The 19,538-nt window shown below is 33.9% G+C and overlaps 1 protein-coding gene across 1 annotated transcript in view; it reads left to right on the forward strand.

Annotated features, from left to right (window-relative positions):
• Positions 1-19,538, forward strand: part of LOC145244699 (dynein axonemal heavy chain 3-like) — a 382,877-nt gene that overhangs the window by 88,445 nt on the left and 274,894 nt on the right. The window contains exons 13-15 of the mRNA XM_080107154.1: positions 4,647-4,851; positions 9,505-9,708; positions 15,280-15,410. Of these exons, the coding sequence (XP_079963280.1) occupies positions 4,647-4,851; positions 9,505-9,708; positions 15,280-15,410 (540 nt within the window). The remainder of the gene's footprint in view (positions 1-4,646; positions 4,852-9,504; positions 9,709-15,279; positions 15,411-19,538) is intronic.

Below are 19,538 nucleotides of genomic sequence, written 5' to 3' on the forward strand. Positions count from 1 at the left end.
TTATGTACAGCTTATTTTGAAAATCGAATATTCACGTTTTGAATAGTGGTGGTATTTCTAAATAAAAATACTACTTCAATTATTTAGACTTTTAAGTTGAAATTTACAATTATGATAAATCAACTCATGAAGGATTTTGTATATTTTCCCGAAACAAAAATTTTTTATATATCAGGAAATTTTTTTATAAAAAACACATGCGTTCTTTAATTTTAAAAATGTAAATCAATCAGATTCTTGAAGTACGCGCGCACATACGCGCGCGCGCACACACACACACACACACACACACACACACACACACACACACATATATAAATGTATTTGTAAAATCAATATTTGAATCTGAGCGGCTAGTTATTTACGTAAACTATAGGGGTGTGTTTTTACACTTACATAACATATCCGAAACAATCGTGGTTATTTGGTATTACCTGGTTTATATGGGTAAGAGTTGGAGTTAATATTTCAACTGTTTTTCACCGTGTATGTATGATATAAATAGTGCTTTGTATGATATAAACCACTCTTTGATATTTTTTTTTTTTTTTTTTTTTTTTTACAAAGGCATCACCACATTATCAAGGCCCAGAGGCCACTCAAGGATAAGGGTTAAAGAGTGTACAGTAGAAATTGGACAATATAGTAATCATTAGTAATGAAAATTTGGTAAATTTAATAACTTATATGGAACGGCTCATCAAGAACTTATTTACTTTAGACTTGAACAAAACCATATTGTAGTCAGCCGGAAAGCAGGAAAACGGAAGACAATTCCACAGGCGTGCAGTTCTAAGAAAGAAGCTTTGTTCATGGAATCTACGTTTAGGTTTAGGCACAGATAAAAAGTGGGGGAAATTATTGATAGTGTTTACAGCTAGACGAGTGTTTCTTGTGAAAGTTTGGCGAGGGGGGACCATAGATTGAAGCTCAGTTGAACACTTTCCATGAAAATAACGATACATCAGAGACAAACTCGCAACATCTCTTCTGTGAGATAGAGGTTGCAAGGAGGAGAAAAGGACATCTCCTACGAGGCTACGAAGTCTATTTTGAACTCTATCAAGGCAGGACAAGTTCTTTCTAGCAGCTCCTGCCCAGATGTGGCAACAGTATTCCATCCTTGGACGTACCTGGCTCTTATATAGATAGAGAATAGCATCAGCAGTGAGATATCTACTGGATCGATAGAAAGATCCCACCATTTTTCCAGCGGCCTTGGCAACAGATTTGATATACGTGTTCCATTTAAGATCAGGAGTAATGGTCAAGCCCAGAAGCTTGTCAAAACTTGAGGCCTCCTGAAGACGAGAGCCATTCATTTCAATTGATGACAAATGTGGATTAGAATGTTGATGATGTAAAGAGAGAAGCTTGGTTTTAGATGCATTAAAAGTAACCAGCCACTCCTTTCCCCATTGTACTACGTGCTCAAGATCAGAGGAGAGAGAATTGGAGAGAACTTGCTCGTTTACTGTCTTAGATGTGGTACCATAAATGGTAGTGTCGTCAGCATAAATGTCTACAAATGATGTAAGGATATGATTTGGAAGATCATTAATGTAGATCAGGAAAAGAGTTGGGCCCAGGATGGATCCCTGAGGGACACCGGCATTAATATTGTGAGCTTCTGATTTTTGCCCCTCAACTACTACTCTTATGAATCTATCAGAAAGAAATGATTTAATAATTGAGAAGACTTTTCCAGCTATACCATAGCTAGCGATCTTATGAAGTAAACCTTTATGCCATACCCTATCAAAGGCTTTAGATATGTCAAGAGCAATTGCCCTAGAAAGATTGCCACCGTCGAGAGATTTGCTAATCCTATGCGATATAACTGTAAGGACATCTGCTGTAGATCTAGCAGAACGGAAACCATATTGAGTGTCACTAAGAAGGTTATTTTTGTTGAGATGTTTGATTACTTCTGTATTTAATACAGATTCTAGCAACTTACTCATGACGCACAGGAGACTTATTGGCCTGTACTGAGAGGGGGATGAGCGATCACCTGAATTCTTAAATACAGGATATCAATTTATCTTAGTCTTTCTCCGGCTTTTTCAAAACTGTTGCTAGTACCTTTGCAATTCCTCTTTTCCTGTTTTTTTCTTCTTTTAATAATAATAATAATAATAATAATAATAATAATAATAATAATAATAATAATAATAATATTATATAATATAAAGCTGAACGTCTGTGTGTGTGTCTAGTCATGAATAGGCTCCTATATGGTTTACTATTATAGAAAACTGATCGCATATAATGATAGAAGATGTATCGAGACACATGAATGGGTATGTTTGATCTGGCATAATGATGATTCATTAAAATTGTGGGGTCTGCGTACGCGCCTGGTCCACAAAGTATGGAAATAAAAAAAATTTAAATTAAAAAAAAAAAAAACGTTTACAAATGTTTTTGATATAGATGTACATAATAATACTTTGATAAGTATGTTTTAACTTAAATAGGGATGGTATAATAAAATTATGGAGTCTGCGTTCACGCCTGGCCTCCATAGAATGGAAATAGGCACAAACTTTAATAAAGACTTTTCATATCTATCTGCGTAAGTATACTTTGATAATTATGTTTCAGTTTGAAGAAATATGGCATAGGGTGTTCGTTCGTGCCTGACCTCCATGGAATGTAAATATGTCACAAAGTTTAACAAGGTTTTTTAATATAGATCCACAGAATATTGTGATAAGTGTTTCAGTGTGGAGAACAAGTATGGTATAATAAATTATGGGTTTATCTATTTTATTTTTACTTTCATCATATTTTGCTTTGGTTTTGATACTCCCAAATTCGAAGCTATCTCTTTACAACCCTTCCTTTTCATAACCTATCATACTTTCATAAATCAGAGGCTGTTTTTGAACCCAATCAACAACGGGTACTTTTGCTAGTAGTAGTAGTAGTAGTAATAATAATAATAATAATAATAATAATAATAATAATAATAATATCCCTGTATTCTGAGTGACAACAAGTTTCATCATATTTCTAACAACCTTTGCAAATGAATTTGCATTATCGCAAAAGCTGATTACCATTGATTTCTCGCTGGAAACAGCCATTTGGCCCTCGTTGGAATCTGGGTAGCAATAAGCCTCCTCAAAGTTTCAGCCTTATTCGCACTCATCCAGTAGCGGTCTGGTTAGTGCTTTCTCTCGTCGGTCTATATATTCCCCTTGACCATTGACGACTATTTAGTGTGTTGCCAGTTTATGCCGGAGGTGTTAGCTTACAATTTTAAGATTTCAGTTTTCTTCATTTCATGTGGTGTTCCTCTATGTTTTTATTTTACTTCTGTTGGAGTTTCCATATGTCGATCAGCGTTTGTAGCTCATAAGTATTCCGTTTTCATCACTGTTATCCGTCTCAGCTATTCATCTGATTCCAATCTCTTCCATTAGTTTTTTCAAAGTTTTTCGGAAATGTTTCTACTATTATTCATGTTATCTTTTTATCTATCTGGTTAGTTCCGCGTATTTGCTTCGCTTCTCAGTCTCATTGATATTCACCATAGAGTTTACTGGAACAGTGAAATCTACGATCTCGCAAGATTTTCCTTTCTTGTTAACTATTATGACATCTGGTTTTCTTACTTGGATGGGGTTATCTCTTTGTACACCCACTTCGCGTAGGATTTTATTATTTCCATTTTCAAGTACTGCTGCTGGTTCGTGTTTGTACCATTTGTCTGTGTCTAAAATGCAGTTGCTTGCATAATTTGCTACTTAGTCGTGTCTACTCTTATATTCTTTTGAGGTTAGTTTACTGCATTCATTTATGTGGTTTATCTTTTCGTCTCTTTGTCCACAGAGTCTGCATTTGCTGTTTTCCTGTGTTTTTGTTGATCTTTTCTTTGAGGTAGTTGGTTCTAATAGTATTATCATGTGCGGTGATATAAAAGATACAGTTTCTTTAGGTATTTTTTTTATCTAAGTGTTTTGTGTAAATGTTTTTGTAAGTCTCATATTTTGTCATTCTTATGTAGTTGGTTCTTTTCCGATTTTTTTGCCTTATCCCTTGCCTCTCTGTCTTCCGTCTTGTTCATTTTTTTTGTCTTTTACTGCAATGATCAGTTTTTCTGTGATCTGGTATTTTTCCAATTCTTTTTTTAAAGCCATTCACACTCTTCTATACAGAGAATCCCTCTTCCCCCGTCTTTCTTTTTCATGTAGAATCGGTTAGCATCACTGTTTAGATATAGTGCGTTGTGCATGGTCATAAGTTTCCTAGTCTTTTGGTCGGAATGCCCCAGTTCTCCTTGAGTCCAACCTATAAACAGTCCGGAATATCTAGTGATATTGTCCAGGTGATTATGCCTTTTATTAGGATTCTATTACATAATTTAGTTTCTAGAAGTTTTCTTGTTTTTCTTATGTATTCCTTTGCAATTTTTCTTTCATTTCTCTTCTTTTTATGACGTCTGCTTCCAGAACTCTCAATTATTATAACTCTTGCTATTATTATTATTATTATTATTATTATTATTATTATTATTATTATTATTATTATTATTATTATTAGCATAACCACCATTGTTGTTAGTGCTGCTGCTGTTGATGTTGTTGTTGCTGTTCTTCTTCTTATTATTATTATTAGATGGTGTTATCTCGTTCCAGATACCAGACCACATATCACATATTCAATTACCTACTCAGTAGAGATACAGAACTCCATATCGAATATTTTATTAATAAAGAACGAACGCTTGAAGAATATTCGAAGAACATCAATAAAATATTGAAACTGCGTCAAAACGCGTTGCTGCTTCCCACAGATATTCCAATGGGGATTTTCCAAGTAGACGGAGACCACTTGAATCAAGCAAGTTTATTTATGACTTTATGTATTGTTTTATATAAGAAAAATTTATCTGTATTTTAATAATGTTAACAATAGTGGGAAGAAAGCGTTTAAAGTAAAATTTAAGAATAAAAATACAAAGAATAATGGATTTAAAAAAAATACAAGATAATGTGTAAACGGCAAAGGATCAAATAAGTCACGATATAAAGTAATAATTGATATGAAGCTATGCACATATACATATACATATGTTATATGTATACATATGTTATATATATATTTTCTTCTTATTGTTTTTGTTATTCTTGTTGTTTGTTATTAGGAGAGTCTTATTATAAGTGAGAGTCTTGGAGTCTTAGAGAGAGAGAGAGAGAGAGAGAGAGAGAGAGAGAGAGAGAGAGAGAGAGAGAGAGAGAGAGAGAGAGAGAGAGAGAGAGAGAGAGAGATGTTGTTGAGAGATTGTTCGTGTTATAAAGAATGTCGTTGTTTCTGTTATGAAGAGATTGTTGTTCGTGTTATGATTATTCATATACATTAAATGTTTATTACTTAGAAGTGTAATGGAAGCTCTTTGAGTGAGGAGATAGTGTTCAGACAGTCTTGGTGTAGATATGAGATGTCGAGAAGTGTATGTAAAGACATTTTATAACACAGATATATAGACATATAATAACAAATTTCACTTTACCTTTTGGTAGAATTACAACACAAAGACGACGTTTATAAAAACACATGATGGGTTTATTTCTTCTCACGACCGGCCGTGGTTTTCTGAGTCAAGAATTCAAAGCTTCACATTCTAAGTTTCAAAAGTTACCGTCTCGCTTCTAGACGTTCGAATGTCCATGTCTGGACTGTCGTCTGTCGTCCTCAGACTCTCTCTGACTCTCCCTCAGTTTCTCTCCCAGTTTCTCTCAAGTTTCTAACTATAACTAGAACTTCCCATTTTCCATGACGTCATACACATGTTAACACATGTGTCTTCTTTCACGTGTTCTGGACATGCGTGCCCAAAACTTTTTCCTTTGTTTACAAAAGGAATTTTAACCTATATTCCCAGTAACCTATTTTTCCAATATGTTAAAAACATGTTTATTAAATTATCTTGTATAGTTGCATTCCTCATTTGAATGTTTCATAACAGAATTGACAACGCACATTCTTTTCTTGAAACTATTTTATCTCTAAGCTAAACAATGGTTTGTTTTACATTCCATTTTCTAATTCTCTCTCGTAATCTATTTCTAAACCTAATTTACGAAGTTCGAATTTCGTCAATTCTATTTCATTTTCATTTTAACTAAATCTCTCTATTTTTATACTTACATGAAAAGGGGGCAGCCCTTATCATGTAACACATACATATATATGCTCTTTATTATTACAACCTTTTTTTCAGGTTACGATGTGGAATACGATATTTTTCCGGTTCCTGGTTATGTTATTTTCCCCGCCTTACGGTGTTATCTATAACGTTATTTGATTATATACAGTTGTATTTTATACTGTACTGTATTTTGTTACTAATTTTTAATGCCATATGCCGGGGTTCTACTGTATTAGAGTTAAGGCAAGACATCAACACAACACATACAGATAATCTTAATTTTGTCGAATATTTGTATTAAGAGTAAACATCATTAAAATGTTTCAGGGGAACTTAATATGGGATATAACATACATGTATATGCAAATTGCTAAAATTTAGTGGATAAATTGAGGAAAATAGATAAATATTTGGAGTCTGTAGAGAAATTGCTTGGAAGTAATGGGTATAGTCATATGGAATGATATTCGGAGCGGTGCTGACAAAGATGGTGTAGTAATGAAATTAGCCAATATTAAATGGGGATTTAAGTAAAAGGGTGCATTTTTGTGGGATTTTAGTATATGTAGTCTTAAAGGCATGTTTGATAGGGACCTAAAAGGGAGGAGTATGTAAGTGATTAAGGAGGTGTGATTTGTAATGCTTACAATTTATTGATGTTTCTTGTTTTTTTATTTAGGAGTTTATTGTTATCTTTAAATTTAGTGATAAAGAGTTTTTCATTTAAGCAAAGGAAACAAGGGGAGTTAAGTGATTGACAAGTTCTGTGTTTTTTTTTTCAGAACTTTCCAGCTAACAATTGGTTCACTGTAATATGCAGCTAATGATGTCTTATCACTATACTTTGAATTCATGAAGGGACTTTTATGGCCAGTGTATCTTTGCAGAGAGCTCAAAGGGATTTAGAAAATGAAGAAAGTAAATATAACACCACTAATAGGAGTAGGAGCACCAGAAAACAATATAAAAACTTTGAAAAAAGAATAGGAGAGATTGGATCAGAGGGATAGCCGAGAAGATAAAACGAATTTAAATAATGAAAACTGCAGAAATATTAAGGAAAACCCTTGAATGTGGAAACTAACACCACACATAAACTCAACACAAACTGGACACGGAAACGGCTACAGATACAAGACACAAGAGAACTTCACATGGAATCATGAAAACTGAAATTGTATAATTGCAAAGTACCGCCCTTCCATTTTTTATAAGTGTCACAATAAACGGGTCCTACACCAAATAATGAGGATCAAGGAGGATGGAAAGACCGAGTAGAGAAAGCACTAGTCAGACCTCCACTGACTGAGTACAAGGAGAACGGGGACCTTGGGGAGGCTTATTGCCACCCAAATTCCAGTAAAGACTAATAGCCGCCACCAATGAGAAATCAATGGTAAGCGGTTGTTGCGATAACGCAAATTCTTTTGGAATAGTTATCGAAAGAGGTGTAGAGTACTGGAAGTCTGAGGAGACTTGTTGTCACTCGGACTCCACGGAACACCACAGGTTCTCAAAGAGCAATCTTTGATATTGGCTTGTGTAACCACTCCTAGTGATGTTACATGATAAGGGCTGTCCCCTTTTCATGTAAGTATAAAAATGGAGAATTTAGTTTAAAATGAAAATGAAATGGCATAGGCGAAATTCGAACCTCGTAATCTACTTTAGAAATAGATTACGTGTGAGAATTTAAAAATGTAAAACAAAACATTTGTTTAGAAATAGATAAATATTTCAAGAAAAGAATGTGAGCTGTCAAGTTTATTATGAAATTTTAAATTGAAAGAATGCAGCTTATAAGATAATGTTTTTAACATATTGAATATAGGTTAAAATTCCTTTTGTAGAAATAGGAAAAGTTTTGGACACGTATGTCGAGGATACGTGAAAGAATGCACATGTTTTAACATGTGTATGACGTCACGGAAAAATAGAAAGTTCTAGGAATAGAAAAAAACTTGAGTTAGAAGACAGTCAGTGAGAAAACTCAGAGAGATTCAGACGTCTAGGAGCGAGACGTCACTTCAAGAAAAAATGTGAAACTTTGAATTCTTGATGATGGAATCACGGCCGTGTGAAGAATAAACCATTATATTTTTGTAAACCTCGTCTTGTGTCTTATGATTCCTACAGAAGTCCAATTGTATTATGTATTTGTGTTAATATATGTCTTTACATACACGTCTCAACATCATCATGGCTACATAATATCCGAACTGTCTGAACACTATGTCCCTTCACTCCAAGAGCTTTCTCCTTCTTCCATCAGCAAGATCTAAGAAAGAACATTTTAATATATAAGAATTATAATATGAACTCACTAAGTCTCTCGTACAACAAGCCTCTCTCTCTCACAAGAAAAAGCATCTCTTCCTAAGACTCTCTCCTATATAATCCCTTATACAACATCCCTCACTGTAACAAGACTCTTTCTAAGCCTCTCTCTCTCACAAGAAAAAGCATCACTTATAATAAGACTCTAAGACTCTTTTAATGAGACCCCCTATGCAACAGTAAATAATAATAATAATAATAATAATAATAATAATAATAATAATAATAATAATAATAATAATAATAATAAATTAAAGTTTATGCTTACCGTGTGTTGTGTGTGTATATATGCTTGTATGTGATCAACACTATTGCTCTTCTAATGTGCAAGTGTACGTCTTAACACTAATATACTTTTATTTATGTAAGCTGTACATACCCGGCGTTGCCACGTAAAAAACAAAAGAAAAACAAAACAGAACAAAAAAATGTTGCCGGGTGGAGGGTTTAGTCACATAATATCCTAAGTTGTTACGATTTTCTTAAAAGTTGACCATATTTTGGGTTTATGAAACATAGCCATCTTCATCTGTGAAATTCAAAAAGGGAAATAAAATCTAATAGCGTAAAGGGAAATAACTCATTGGTTAAATGAAAACTTCCATTTTTAAACGCAGCTGATATTGGTTATAATAATAATTTAAAATAAATTAAATGTAAATTAAATCAAAAATAAATTAAATAAATCAACTTTATATAATATTTCTAAATAGAATACTTAAGAAAATTTTATTACTAATTTCTATTAAAAATTTAGAGCTAATTATTAAAACAGATTTTCTAAATGTAATATGCAACGCAAATGAGATAACTTCTTGAATGTTGATTCCTTTTGAATAAGTAGTATTTATAGAAACTATGCAGGAATAAAAGTATATAAACGTATGATTTCAGTATTAAAATCTTTTTGTGAAACTGTACTTTTTGTATTCACATTTATCGTTATATATTTTGTTATTTTTGTTGTGAAACTTTATGCTTTCATGTCTACTTAATCGCCTTAACAGTGGCTTGTTGCTCGAGCAGAACATTTAAATAACAAAATGGTGAGCAAAGTGTCCAGTGTCAGTAATCTATTCAACCGTTCTATATGCAACCAATATGACAACATCGTCAAAAGAATAACAGCACATGCCGAAAGCACCTGCGACCTAGTCAGTTTGCAGAATTATATTGACAGTTTGGCGACAGGCGAACTTCGAGATTTGAAGGTAATTTGGCTTAGTTCATAATAATTGATTTGTGATTCAAGCGTGATTTATATATTTACTAACAGAACCTGTGTCCAGAATTTGCCGGAGAAAATATTATTTTAATTAAAAGACAATCAACAGTAGAGTATTATCCAGAATAAATTTAAAACATGCACATTTTTCACCGCTGTATTATATTTGGAAAAAAAATGAAAGAAAACTAATACGATGAGTGTGATAGTACAATAGTGTTTATAAACCTCCTTTCAATAAAACTGATTTGTCCAACTTATGATAAAAAAGATTCATATTTTGGTCCGTCCCTCCATACACAGACTGATCTGAAATGATTTCAATTTATTGCGAAATCCTGCACACATTTCACGGCGTTTTACGGTAATGTAAAAATTAAAAACAACAAATTTTTAATTGAATATTCAGAAAATTTAAAGGAATCGGAATCGATAGCTATATCGGAATCGATGAAATGATTAGAATCGTCCCACCACTGTTACAAGAAAAGAGTCCCATTTTCCTGTAAATAAGAAGAACATTAGATAAGTGGAAAATGAGATTAGGATAGACCGACATTCGAACTTTGTAAGCAAGGTTCAGAAATAGATTCAGAAAATAGAATGTTAGAATTTCGCATTGTTAAATTACATATAAAATAGTTTAGATATTGTTTGTTTGTAAAAAGAATTAATTGTTCATTATTTTATGGAAATTGAATTAAAAAAGGTCAGCTAAAAATAATGACCAATACAATTTAAAAATATTTTGAAAAATAGGTTAGTAAGAATTCTTTGTCTGCAGAAGTGTGTTTTGGGAACATGTGCCGAGCCACGTATGTTTAAGCCACGTGAGTCAATCAAGTTTAGAGCCATACATATGACGTCATAGCAGAAAGGGAAATTCTCAATAACAGAAGCTAGGATTAGCAGAGGGAGAGTTGAAGATCAGAGGCAGTCGAGTCCGGATCGAACAGTCAGCAGAGTCGGTCGGACAGAGATGACATGATCAGAGGAGGGCCCCCTTAGAAGCGAAGGGAGAACGTTTAATCATGTAGAACGACTTTGAATTCCTTGACGTCATCATCATTCGACCGGTCGATCCGATAATAAAGAAGTTATCATCATGTTTTGTAAAACTGTGTCGTGTCATCAATCAACAGCAAAAGGTAATGTGTGAAACATTCTTAATATGAACTTTTTCTCTCTCATCGTTATTATGAACGTTTTGTAACTCTTACAAGATATGTATCTCTCACTCTTATCTCAACCGGTTATAAATGTTTCCCTCAGTATTGTCACTAACGTCACCGTTAATATGACCCCTATGCAACACCACTAGTAGTTACATTTATTTGATATCTCGAATAAACACAATTTTGACATAATTTTTGAATATTGATTAATATTTATTTCGTTTAATCTGGAGTTTCATAACTGAATCTCGGTCATAGACTAAAGTTTATTTGTGTGAAATATGACTGCATTGCCAAAACAACTGTAAATTTTATTAACAATTTTGTAGCCACTATGAAAAAAATGACTAATATCTAATTACGTGACAAATAAATATGGGATGGAATTGCATCGACATATTCACACTGCAGTTGCAGAAAGGTTTACAAGGGTGAAACATGCCGCCCCCTTAAAGTAAGGGTGGAAGAACACCGAAAAGCGGTAACTAAAGGGGAGACGGAAAAATCGGGTATAGCCAACCATGTCTATGGGATGAAGTAAAAATAATAAACAGAGAGACCCACTGGAAAGTGAGAAAACTTAAAGAAACAGCTCACATGCTCGGACATAACAACCTACTGAGCAAACCAAGCATAGAGCTGAATGCAATTTGGACACCTCTGATAGAGAGAGAGAGAGAGAGAGAGAAAACCTTGAATAACAACATAGGTTTAACATTAACAAAAATCAACTAAGAATTGTCCTAGTGACATATGGCCGAGTGGTCCTAGACGTTGTATCAAAGTTTACAGTTACTCAAAAGGTGCTGAGTTCAATCCTGAACGAAGGCAGTGAAAAAGTAACATTGAAAACAGAGAATCAGCAACAATGTCCCAAAGCCTAGCTGGAGTCCCCGTAATAATAAACGGTCCCCGTAATAATAAACGGTTCACCTGACGAAGGCCGGAGGGCAAAACGGCCGAAACGTTGTGACAATAACAACCAAGACGAGGAAGTCAGTCCGACAATCTCAATCAATGAAAACACCTCATCTCAAAAATACATTAATATTCACACCATTGTCATCAATATATTCGCTGACGAAACCTGGGCATATAGCAACGTCTGTGGAAGACTATCGATGGGGAACGATTGTAGTAGAGATGAACGGATTCCTGAACCATCTAGGTTAGTAAATATTGCGGGATTATCGTCATAATCACGTTGATGCACTGGTTCTCGATAGACCATCAAAGTTTTTTAACTTTTTAATGAAAATTATCAGTTGAAAAACATTCTTTAGAATAAGCAATAGCAAGATTAACAGTGATATCAGACGAGAAAGGAGATGTGACGTTGCCCGGGGTTGAATGATGATCAACGAATTTTTCACACTCGAATATTTTTGTTATTGAAATCGGTGAAATTGCATGATTTTCAATCAATTCGATGGATTGCCTGTCTTGCTTGGGGACCCATCCAGGTGCCCCGTGGGAAAGCTTCACATGCCTCTCTGCAGTGACTTACTTAGTCCACAATACATTGCAGTCTACATTGCACCGTAGAGAATCCACTGTTATAAAAATTAATATATAAAATATATAAAATATATTATATATATTTATTTTATTATATATATTTATTTTTTTATTATATAAAATAATTTTTTTATTATATAAAATTATTTTTTATACACTGCTGATCAAAAATACAAGACCACTTGAAATAGACATATTTAAAACTCCTCCCACTTAAGGTTACCAATATTACAGCCTAAAATATTATGGAAAAATAGCTAAATTCCAAACATTTAATTCAGATATTTACATTTAGATTACGAGTGAAATAAAGCTTAAAATGCAAGAGTCAATTATCATGGTTCAGTTGTGCTCTAAACAGAAACATTAATTTTGAACGCGCCCCTGTCATATAAAAAATCTACTCTTAATTTTATGTCTATCCTTACTGCTTTTTCGGTGATAATGGTTTGAATTTAAGTTTAAAATGAAAAAGTCAAGTGTCATGGTGCAATTGTGTTTCAAACAGAAACTCTCATTAGACTTCTTGATTTAATATGTCGGGCCTTTTCCGCTTGTATGGTAACAAAACTTCTAAAATACACTTTGTGATGTTAGGCTGTGTAAGATGTTAACTTTGGTCAAAATCGCATGTTCCTTCTTTCATCGAATTATTTCGATTATTAATACTTATCGAAGACATTACAACACACTGCCTTGCACGTAAAGTACCTTCGTGTGAAATTTCATAAAAATCGTCCCAGCTGTTTTCGAGTCCATAGGGAACTCTCTCTCTCACACACGAAGTTCCTTTTATATAATAGGGGATATTTTTAAATATATATATGTCGCTCTCCATCTGGGGACTTTACTAATGTAAAGTTAAGGAAAAATTAACCTCAACTAGCATTTAGGTATAAATGCAATTTTGTTTAAATAATTGAATCCACTTAAAAGTAACGCAAAACAAAAATAAAAAAATAAATGACAGCTATAAAAAGCACTTTCAGAAGTTAATTCATTTGAGGAACTTCTGGATTGCAAATCTGATGTCATGGTTTCGAATCCTACTAGGTTTAGCCACGCTAACGAGTTGTAAATGACGAAACATCTGTTTACCGATAATTGCATTTTAGAATTAGCATTAAACTGTTATATCAATTTTAACTGAAGAATATTTTTCTGAATTACCTGAAATATTTACCACCTTCGCAAAAAAACAAAAAAACTTCGAGTGGGGCGATAGATTCCACCGCACATAACTTCTTCAACAGCCTAGGTTTGTTAATGATGCGCTACACTTGAAACAAGCGGTAATGGAGTTGGCTTTATAAGCACTTCTCCATCACGATTATTCGTTGAAAAGCCTCGTGCCGTCTCTCGACCTATTAAGCCACCAGTACCCCCAATGAAACTTATCAGTATTGCATGTTAATTTCTCCTTCATATTATTTCATATTTGTTACATTCCTGAAATGCAATTAGTGTTGGTCATTTTACCATGTTTTAGTAGTTCTTTGTTTATCACGTAAACAAGCTTGATTTTATTATTTTTAATAAATATGTACGAATAAAAATATTTTTCAAAGAAAAATATTCAATAATTTTATATGTAATAATAAATGTTATTGCAATATTAACCCTCTGAGGGTTGAATTGTTTTGTAGAAAAATGATTTTGAAACCAATTTAAAAAACGACCTAATGTTTTATTGTATACAATGTGCATGCTATTTGTAGCACGTTTGTAAAATCAAGAAAAATTACCCAAATAAATTGTAAAATTTGACTAATTTGCATATTGCGATGCCGGCCATATTGAATTTATATTAAGTTGACCATTTGTTCATGAAAAATTGTTATTTTTCTGATGCACATATTAGTCAATTGCTGTATTTATTGTGCGTATATTTATGCTGTTACGTTTTACATTGCAAACCAGTTTTGCATGTAGTATTTTCTACTATTAGAGGTGGTACATTTTGTCGCAATTTTTGTGACCGTCGAACCAAGGGAGTTAGAGTATACGAACTCATGAATAAGTGGATGACTGTTGGCTGAATGACAACATGATATCCGTATTAAGACGCCTATTTTCAACTTCTTTTTAACTTTTAATCTGTTTGTTCAAGCTAGGGATGGGGCATCCTGCCGAATGCAAAACATTCAACCGTTAACTCAGATATTTCAACCGAGAGATATTTGGGTGCAATTATTTGAATCTCTCTTGCAATTGGTTCACCGGGTTTATTTGCGAAGTAGGTTTTATAATTACCAAAATGATAGAAATCTTTCTAAGATTCCAGTTTCTTTTATGTCATACATAAGACCTTGGTATTTTGTAATCTTTTTCTTCTCAGCTTTGTTTAACCCAGACATTGGGGACATTGACTTCTACTAAGGTTGCTTCTTTTGCCCTCTTGTCCCATATCACTATGTCAGGTATTAATGTCACGTTTTCTATCTGTATGGATTGCATAGTCATAGAGGATGGTGTATGACTTATTTGCACTCATTCTTTCCCAGGATTTATTGCTGCATTCAATATTCAACTTATACACATCGTCCAATGAAGATATTTACACACTGTTTTGTGTCGCGTCGTATAGTAACCGTTTCCCACGTAATCTTACAGTTGAATATCAGGTGGCTCACATTGTCTACCTCTGTGTGTTAGAATCTGCATTTGTTATCATTGCTGAGACCACTCATTTTCTTAAAAGCATTAGTCATTAATTACACGCCTAGTGAAAAGAGTTTTGCATGTAATATCATTATTAGAACTGCTAGATCAGTTACTGAAAAATTAATTAATGTTGATACATTTTGATGAATTTTTGTATGTTTTTTGTTTTAAATCGATTATTTTATGTCCTCGCTGTCCAGGATAAACTGGAAATTGCGGCAGCGAATGTGATGTTTCTAATGGATTATGGTAACTTGAAGTGGGATGATTACTTGCTGACCGCTAATACTTTCACCTGGGCAGATCGGGTCCAGCCAATTATTTCAAGAACGTAAGTATTGTCCAAACATATCATTCTTATTCTCTTTTAAAGGACTTCTTTTTTAAAACAAAATTCGATAGAACATATTCTTATTATAAATTATGTGTGTCTGTGTGTGTGTTTATAGGAGAAAAATATGCTTATTCAATCATATTTCACCTTTATTTATATCAACCCTTTTATTAATGTAGCTCTATGTATGTGTTGTGGTGTTAGTGGTTGAATAAATGACGAAAAAGACACAACAATTAAATAAAAATATATTAACAAAAATATATAAAAAAGGTAATTGAAAAAGGTAATTATCTTTGCTCATGACAGGACTAGTTATGAACGACCATCCGCTTCGTGTGTCTGTCTCTGACTCTTTCGCTTCTTTTTCCCCGGAAGTGACGTCATGGACGGAAGTGACGCCATTCATTATCCGCGATAGTAGGGGTGCGTCCCCAACACCATCTTCCCAAGCTTTTTGTTCGTTAAAGCTGTTAATACTTCTTACGTTTAGGATCGATCATTAGTGGATCGGTGACCTTTCTTTTCCGAACCGACCGTCTTTGTTCAGGTGTTGTTTGGGGATGTTTGAAATCAAATGTATCGAAAATAGTGTCGATCAGCCCTTCCTCCAACAGTAATGTATCGCTGGTGTCATCTGCGCAACATCCTAATTGTGTGTTTGGTAGTGTCGGGTATTATATGAAGTATACAAGCTCCAACACCATTCGAGCTTGCGTAACTCACTGCTATTATTTTCAGGTTTAGATCATAGTTTGTGAGAAAAAGATCCGTTGAGAAATTCGCGCATACATGAATCTGATTTATCTTTTCGGTAACATATATGGCAGGGGCTGCCCAATCACTGGGTCTAACTTTTGATAGTATTTCGGCCTTTTGTAACCGATCCAGTTCCTTAACAATTTTCTCAGTTGCCACAAACGGGATGTTTCGTTTCTTCTTGAAAATGGGTAGAGCGTTTTACTTCAGTTCGAATCTGGCTATAGCCTTGGTACATCTCCCAAGACCCAATAAGAAAACTTCCGGAAAGTTTTTCTTTTAACTTCAGTTGTTGTGCTCTTGTAGATGAGTCTTCTACCTTATAACAGCATTTATTCATAGGTTTGTCCCACAATTCAAATCGTTCCATCCAATCCGTTCCGAAGAGGTTTTCTGATGTCTTATGCACATAAACGTTTACTTTATTGGTAGTGCCATTTAACGTCACAGGGAATGTCAGTTCTCCCTCAAATTTTACTTTATTGCCTGTGCCTGCTCGAGCTGACTTATACTCCTTACGCATGGTTGGTTTCTGAAGGCTTTTCCATGTCTGTAGGTTAATAATGGACAGGTCTGAACCAGAGTCCAACTGTAACTCAACTATCTTATTGAGGATGTTGCCAGTCGCGTATTTCTGTCGGTTCTTCTCGACTTTCCTGTCGAATCTTTTTTTATCGAACCCTGTGATTTTTGTCCCTTTTGAAATGCATCGCTTTTTGGCCTCTCCTGCCACACTCATTTCATATTTTGTTTTTGTAAAAGCATCTACCGAACCAATGTTGTCTACCGTAACAGCTGCATGGCCTTGTAGGCGAATTTGGTTTGGAGATTGGATGGGCAAACTTTGTTGTGACTGTTTTTTTTCTCGTTTGTTTGCTTTTTTCCCCATGAGAGTAATCCTTTGATTTGAAACTAGCCCTTCGTTTGTATGGCATACCTGATTTTTCGGACTCAAGGGGCTCATAAAGGGTTAAAAATTTACCAAAATTGCAAATAATGACACTTTTTGCCCCATAAATTTTTACCTATCGATTAGACTTTTCTGAAACTTGTCCAAAATGTAACTTTTCTTTGGCCACATGGCTAAGATCAAAGTGTAGTATCTGTTCTTAACCAATGCTGCACTTATTTGTAACTAATAAGTAAATGTGTTATGGACGCACGGACTGACCGACGGAGAATAGTTTGTTTTTTTAAATGCATACCACAGAATAGTTTTTTTAGTCGTGTGCAAGCAACTGTTATAAGTCACTCAGTCAGTCGGTCCGTAACACCATATACATTTTATTTCTTTTTATGTTTATTATACCACTATTTATTGGATTTCGGGGTTCCTGAATACGAAAATAACGTTTCAAATTCCCTAAATCAAATAATTTTTGTGGTATAAAGTGAGGGATCATTTTTCTGTATTAATTTAATGTAAAATGATCACCCACTTTACAACCAGTCAGTCTCAAAGCCATTCAAATTATTCTCCAGATCATTCAAGATTCCAGTTATTTTTTAAGCATTCAAGTTATTCTTAAGGTCGTTCAATTCATCCTTAAGTTCATTAAAGTCTTTCTAAGTCATTTACTTTTTATTTATTTAAGTCATTTCAGCCCATTTTTCGGTCATTTTAGTTTATCTATAAGAATTTCATGTCAATCCTACATTCACGTATTCATTCATTACACGAGAGCATGCGACTAATGGCTATCAGCCTTGTCTTTTTAAAGGACAGTTTTTTCTTTCCAAGTAGAAAAGCTCATTTACATACGTTAGAATTCAAATATCGAATTCAGGCTAACCCTTTCTTGTCTTTAACAAATTAAATCACGACAGTTTATAATAACGTCGTGTTTTTTTTGCAAAGACAAAAATTACTTTTTTTTTCAACTTTCAAGGAATAAAAAATAATACTTAGCTTCTGGAATACAGTTTTTTTTTTTCGTAAAGAGACAATGAGGGTTTTATTTACGAATTCATCCAATGTTTTCATATTTACCGACTTGCATTTTTTTCTTCTTTTTTTTCACAAAATCCTCGTGTAACAAGTTTTTCCTAGCTGCTTCCAATTACCTTTAGTAAAAGCCGAATTTTTCGTTGCGAAAGTGTTTTCTTTTGGGGGGGTCACGTGTATTTCAAATTCTTTGTCGGCAGTGTTGTGGGAACACTGCAGTATTTTAAATTTTGGTTTTCCCTCATGAGTTTTCGAAATCTCGTCGCCAGTTGTGATCTTAGTGGTTGAATAAATTATGAAAAAGACACAGTAAAAATTACATAAAAATGTATTAACAAAAATACATAAAAGAGGTAATTTAACAATTTCTTTGCTCATGGCAAGACTAATTGTGAACGACCACCCGCTTCGCGAGTCTGTCTCCAACTCTCTCGTAAACCGCTTCTCCTTTCCCGGAAGTGACGTCATGGACGGAAACGACGCCACGGAATAGTTCATAACTTGATAGTAGGGGCGCGTCTTTAACAGTATGTTAAACTTAACGGAAACAAATAAAAAATTGACAGAATAATATACATATTTATTCAAGGTTAAAAATATCAAAAAGTAAAAACCATTGAATTTCAACAAGATTGTTGTTAGTGCCCAAATAAAAAGTGCATCATATTATTTTATTCAATTTAGGTAAAAAAAGATATCAAAAAGCCGCTACAATAAATCTATTGTTTCGGTCTTAAAAGACATCGTCAGGCGAAAATAAATTTCCAGTCTTACTCGAGGCCAATCCTTTAATCTATCTTCCATATAAGTAAATAAAGAAAGGAATCCCATCTACATAGGTCCAGAAACGCCTGCATCCTGTTAGAAACACGCTAACAAACATTCTGTATTGTGAACATCTAACATGTATATTGTATGTGCTAGTGCACTGTTATTTCTACAAACAGGCTAAATAAACACACCTCTACATCAGGATTACAGGCGTTTCTATATGCGCTAACAAAAAAAAAAACAACAAAAAAACAAGAAACAAAACAAAACAAACAAAGCAAAAAACAAAAACACGAACACCAGACAAATATCAATGACATAGGGTTACGAAGAAAGATCTAAACTTCATGATCGTCATAACTTCCTTTAATAGCTAGCATGGTGGCTCGGTCAGCATCGTAGGAGAGAAATTCCGTGAATATCACATAGAATAAAAAAATAGAGCATGAAGAAAAGTAGACTAGTATTATTACAAAAGCAATCTTAACACATATAGAACATAATCCCGCAGTTATGACATTAATTTTCCAAACACTTTGAACTTTACTTCCGAAATTATACATGGATTACAGTGCTGCGTTTTTTGTTATCACTTATGTATGAGTAATATAAATAATAAACGTTAATTTTGTGCACGTGTCTCAAAATAA

Source organism: Euprymna scolopes, chromosome 1 (assembly GCF_053919585.1).
Source record: "Euprymna scolopes isolate OS-2025 chromosome 1, ASM5391958v1, whole genome shotgun sequence".
In the NCBI taxonomy this organism is placed as follows: domain Eukaryota; kingdom Metazoa; phylum Mollusca; class Cephalopoda; order Sepiida; family Sepiolidae; genus Euprymna; species Euprymna scolopes.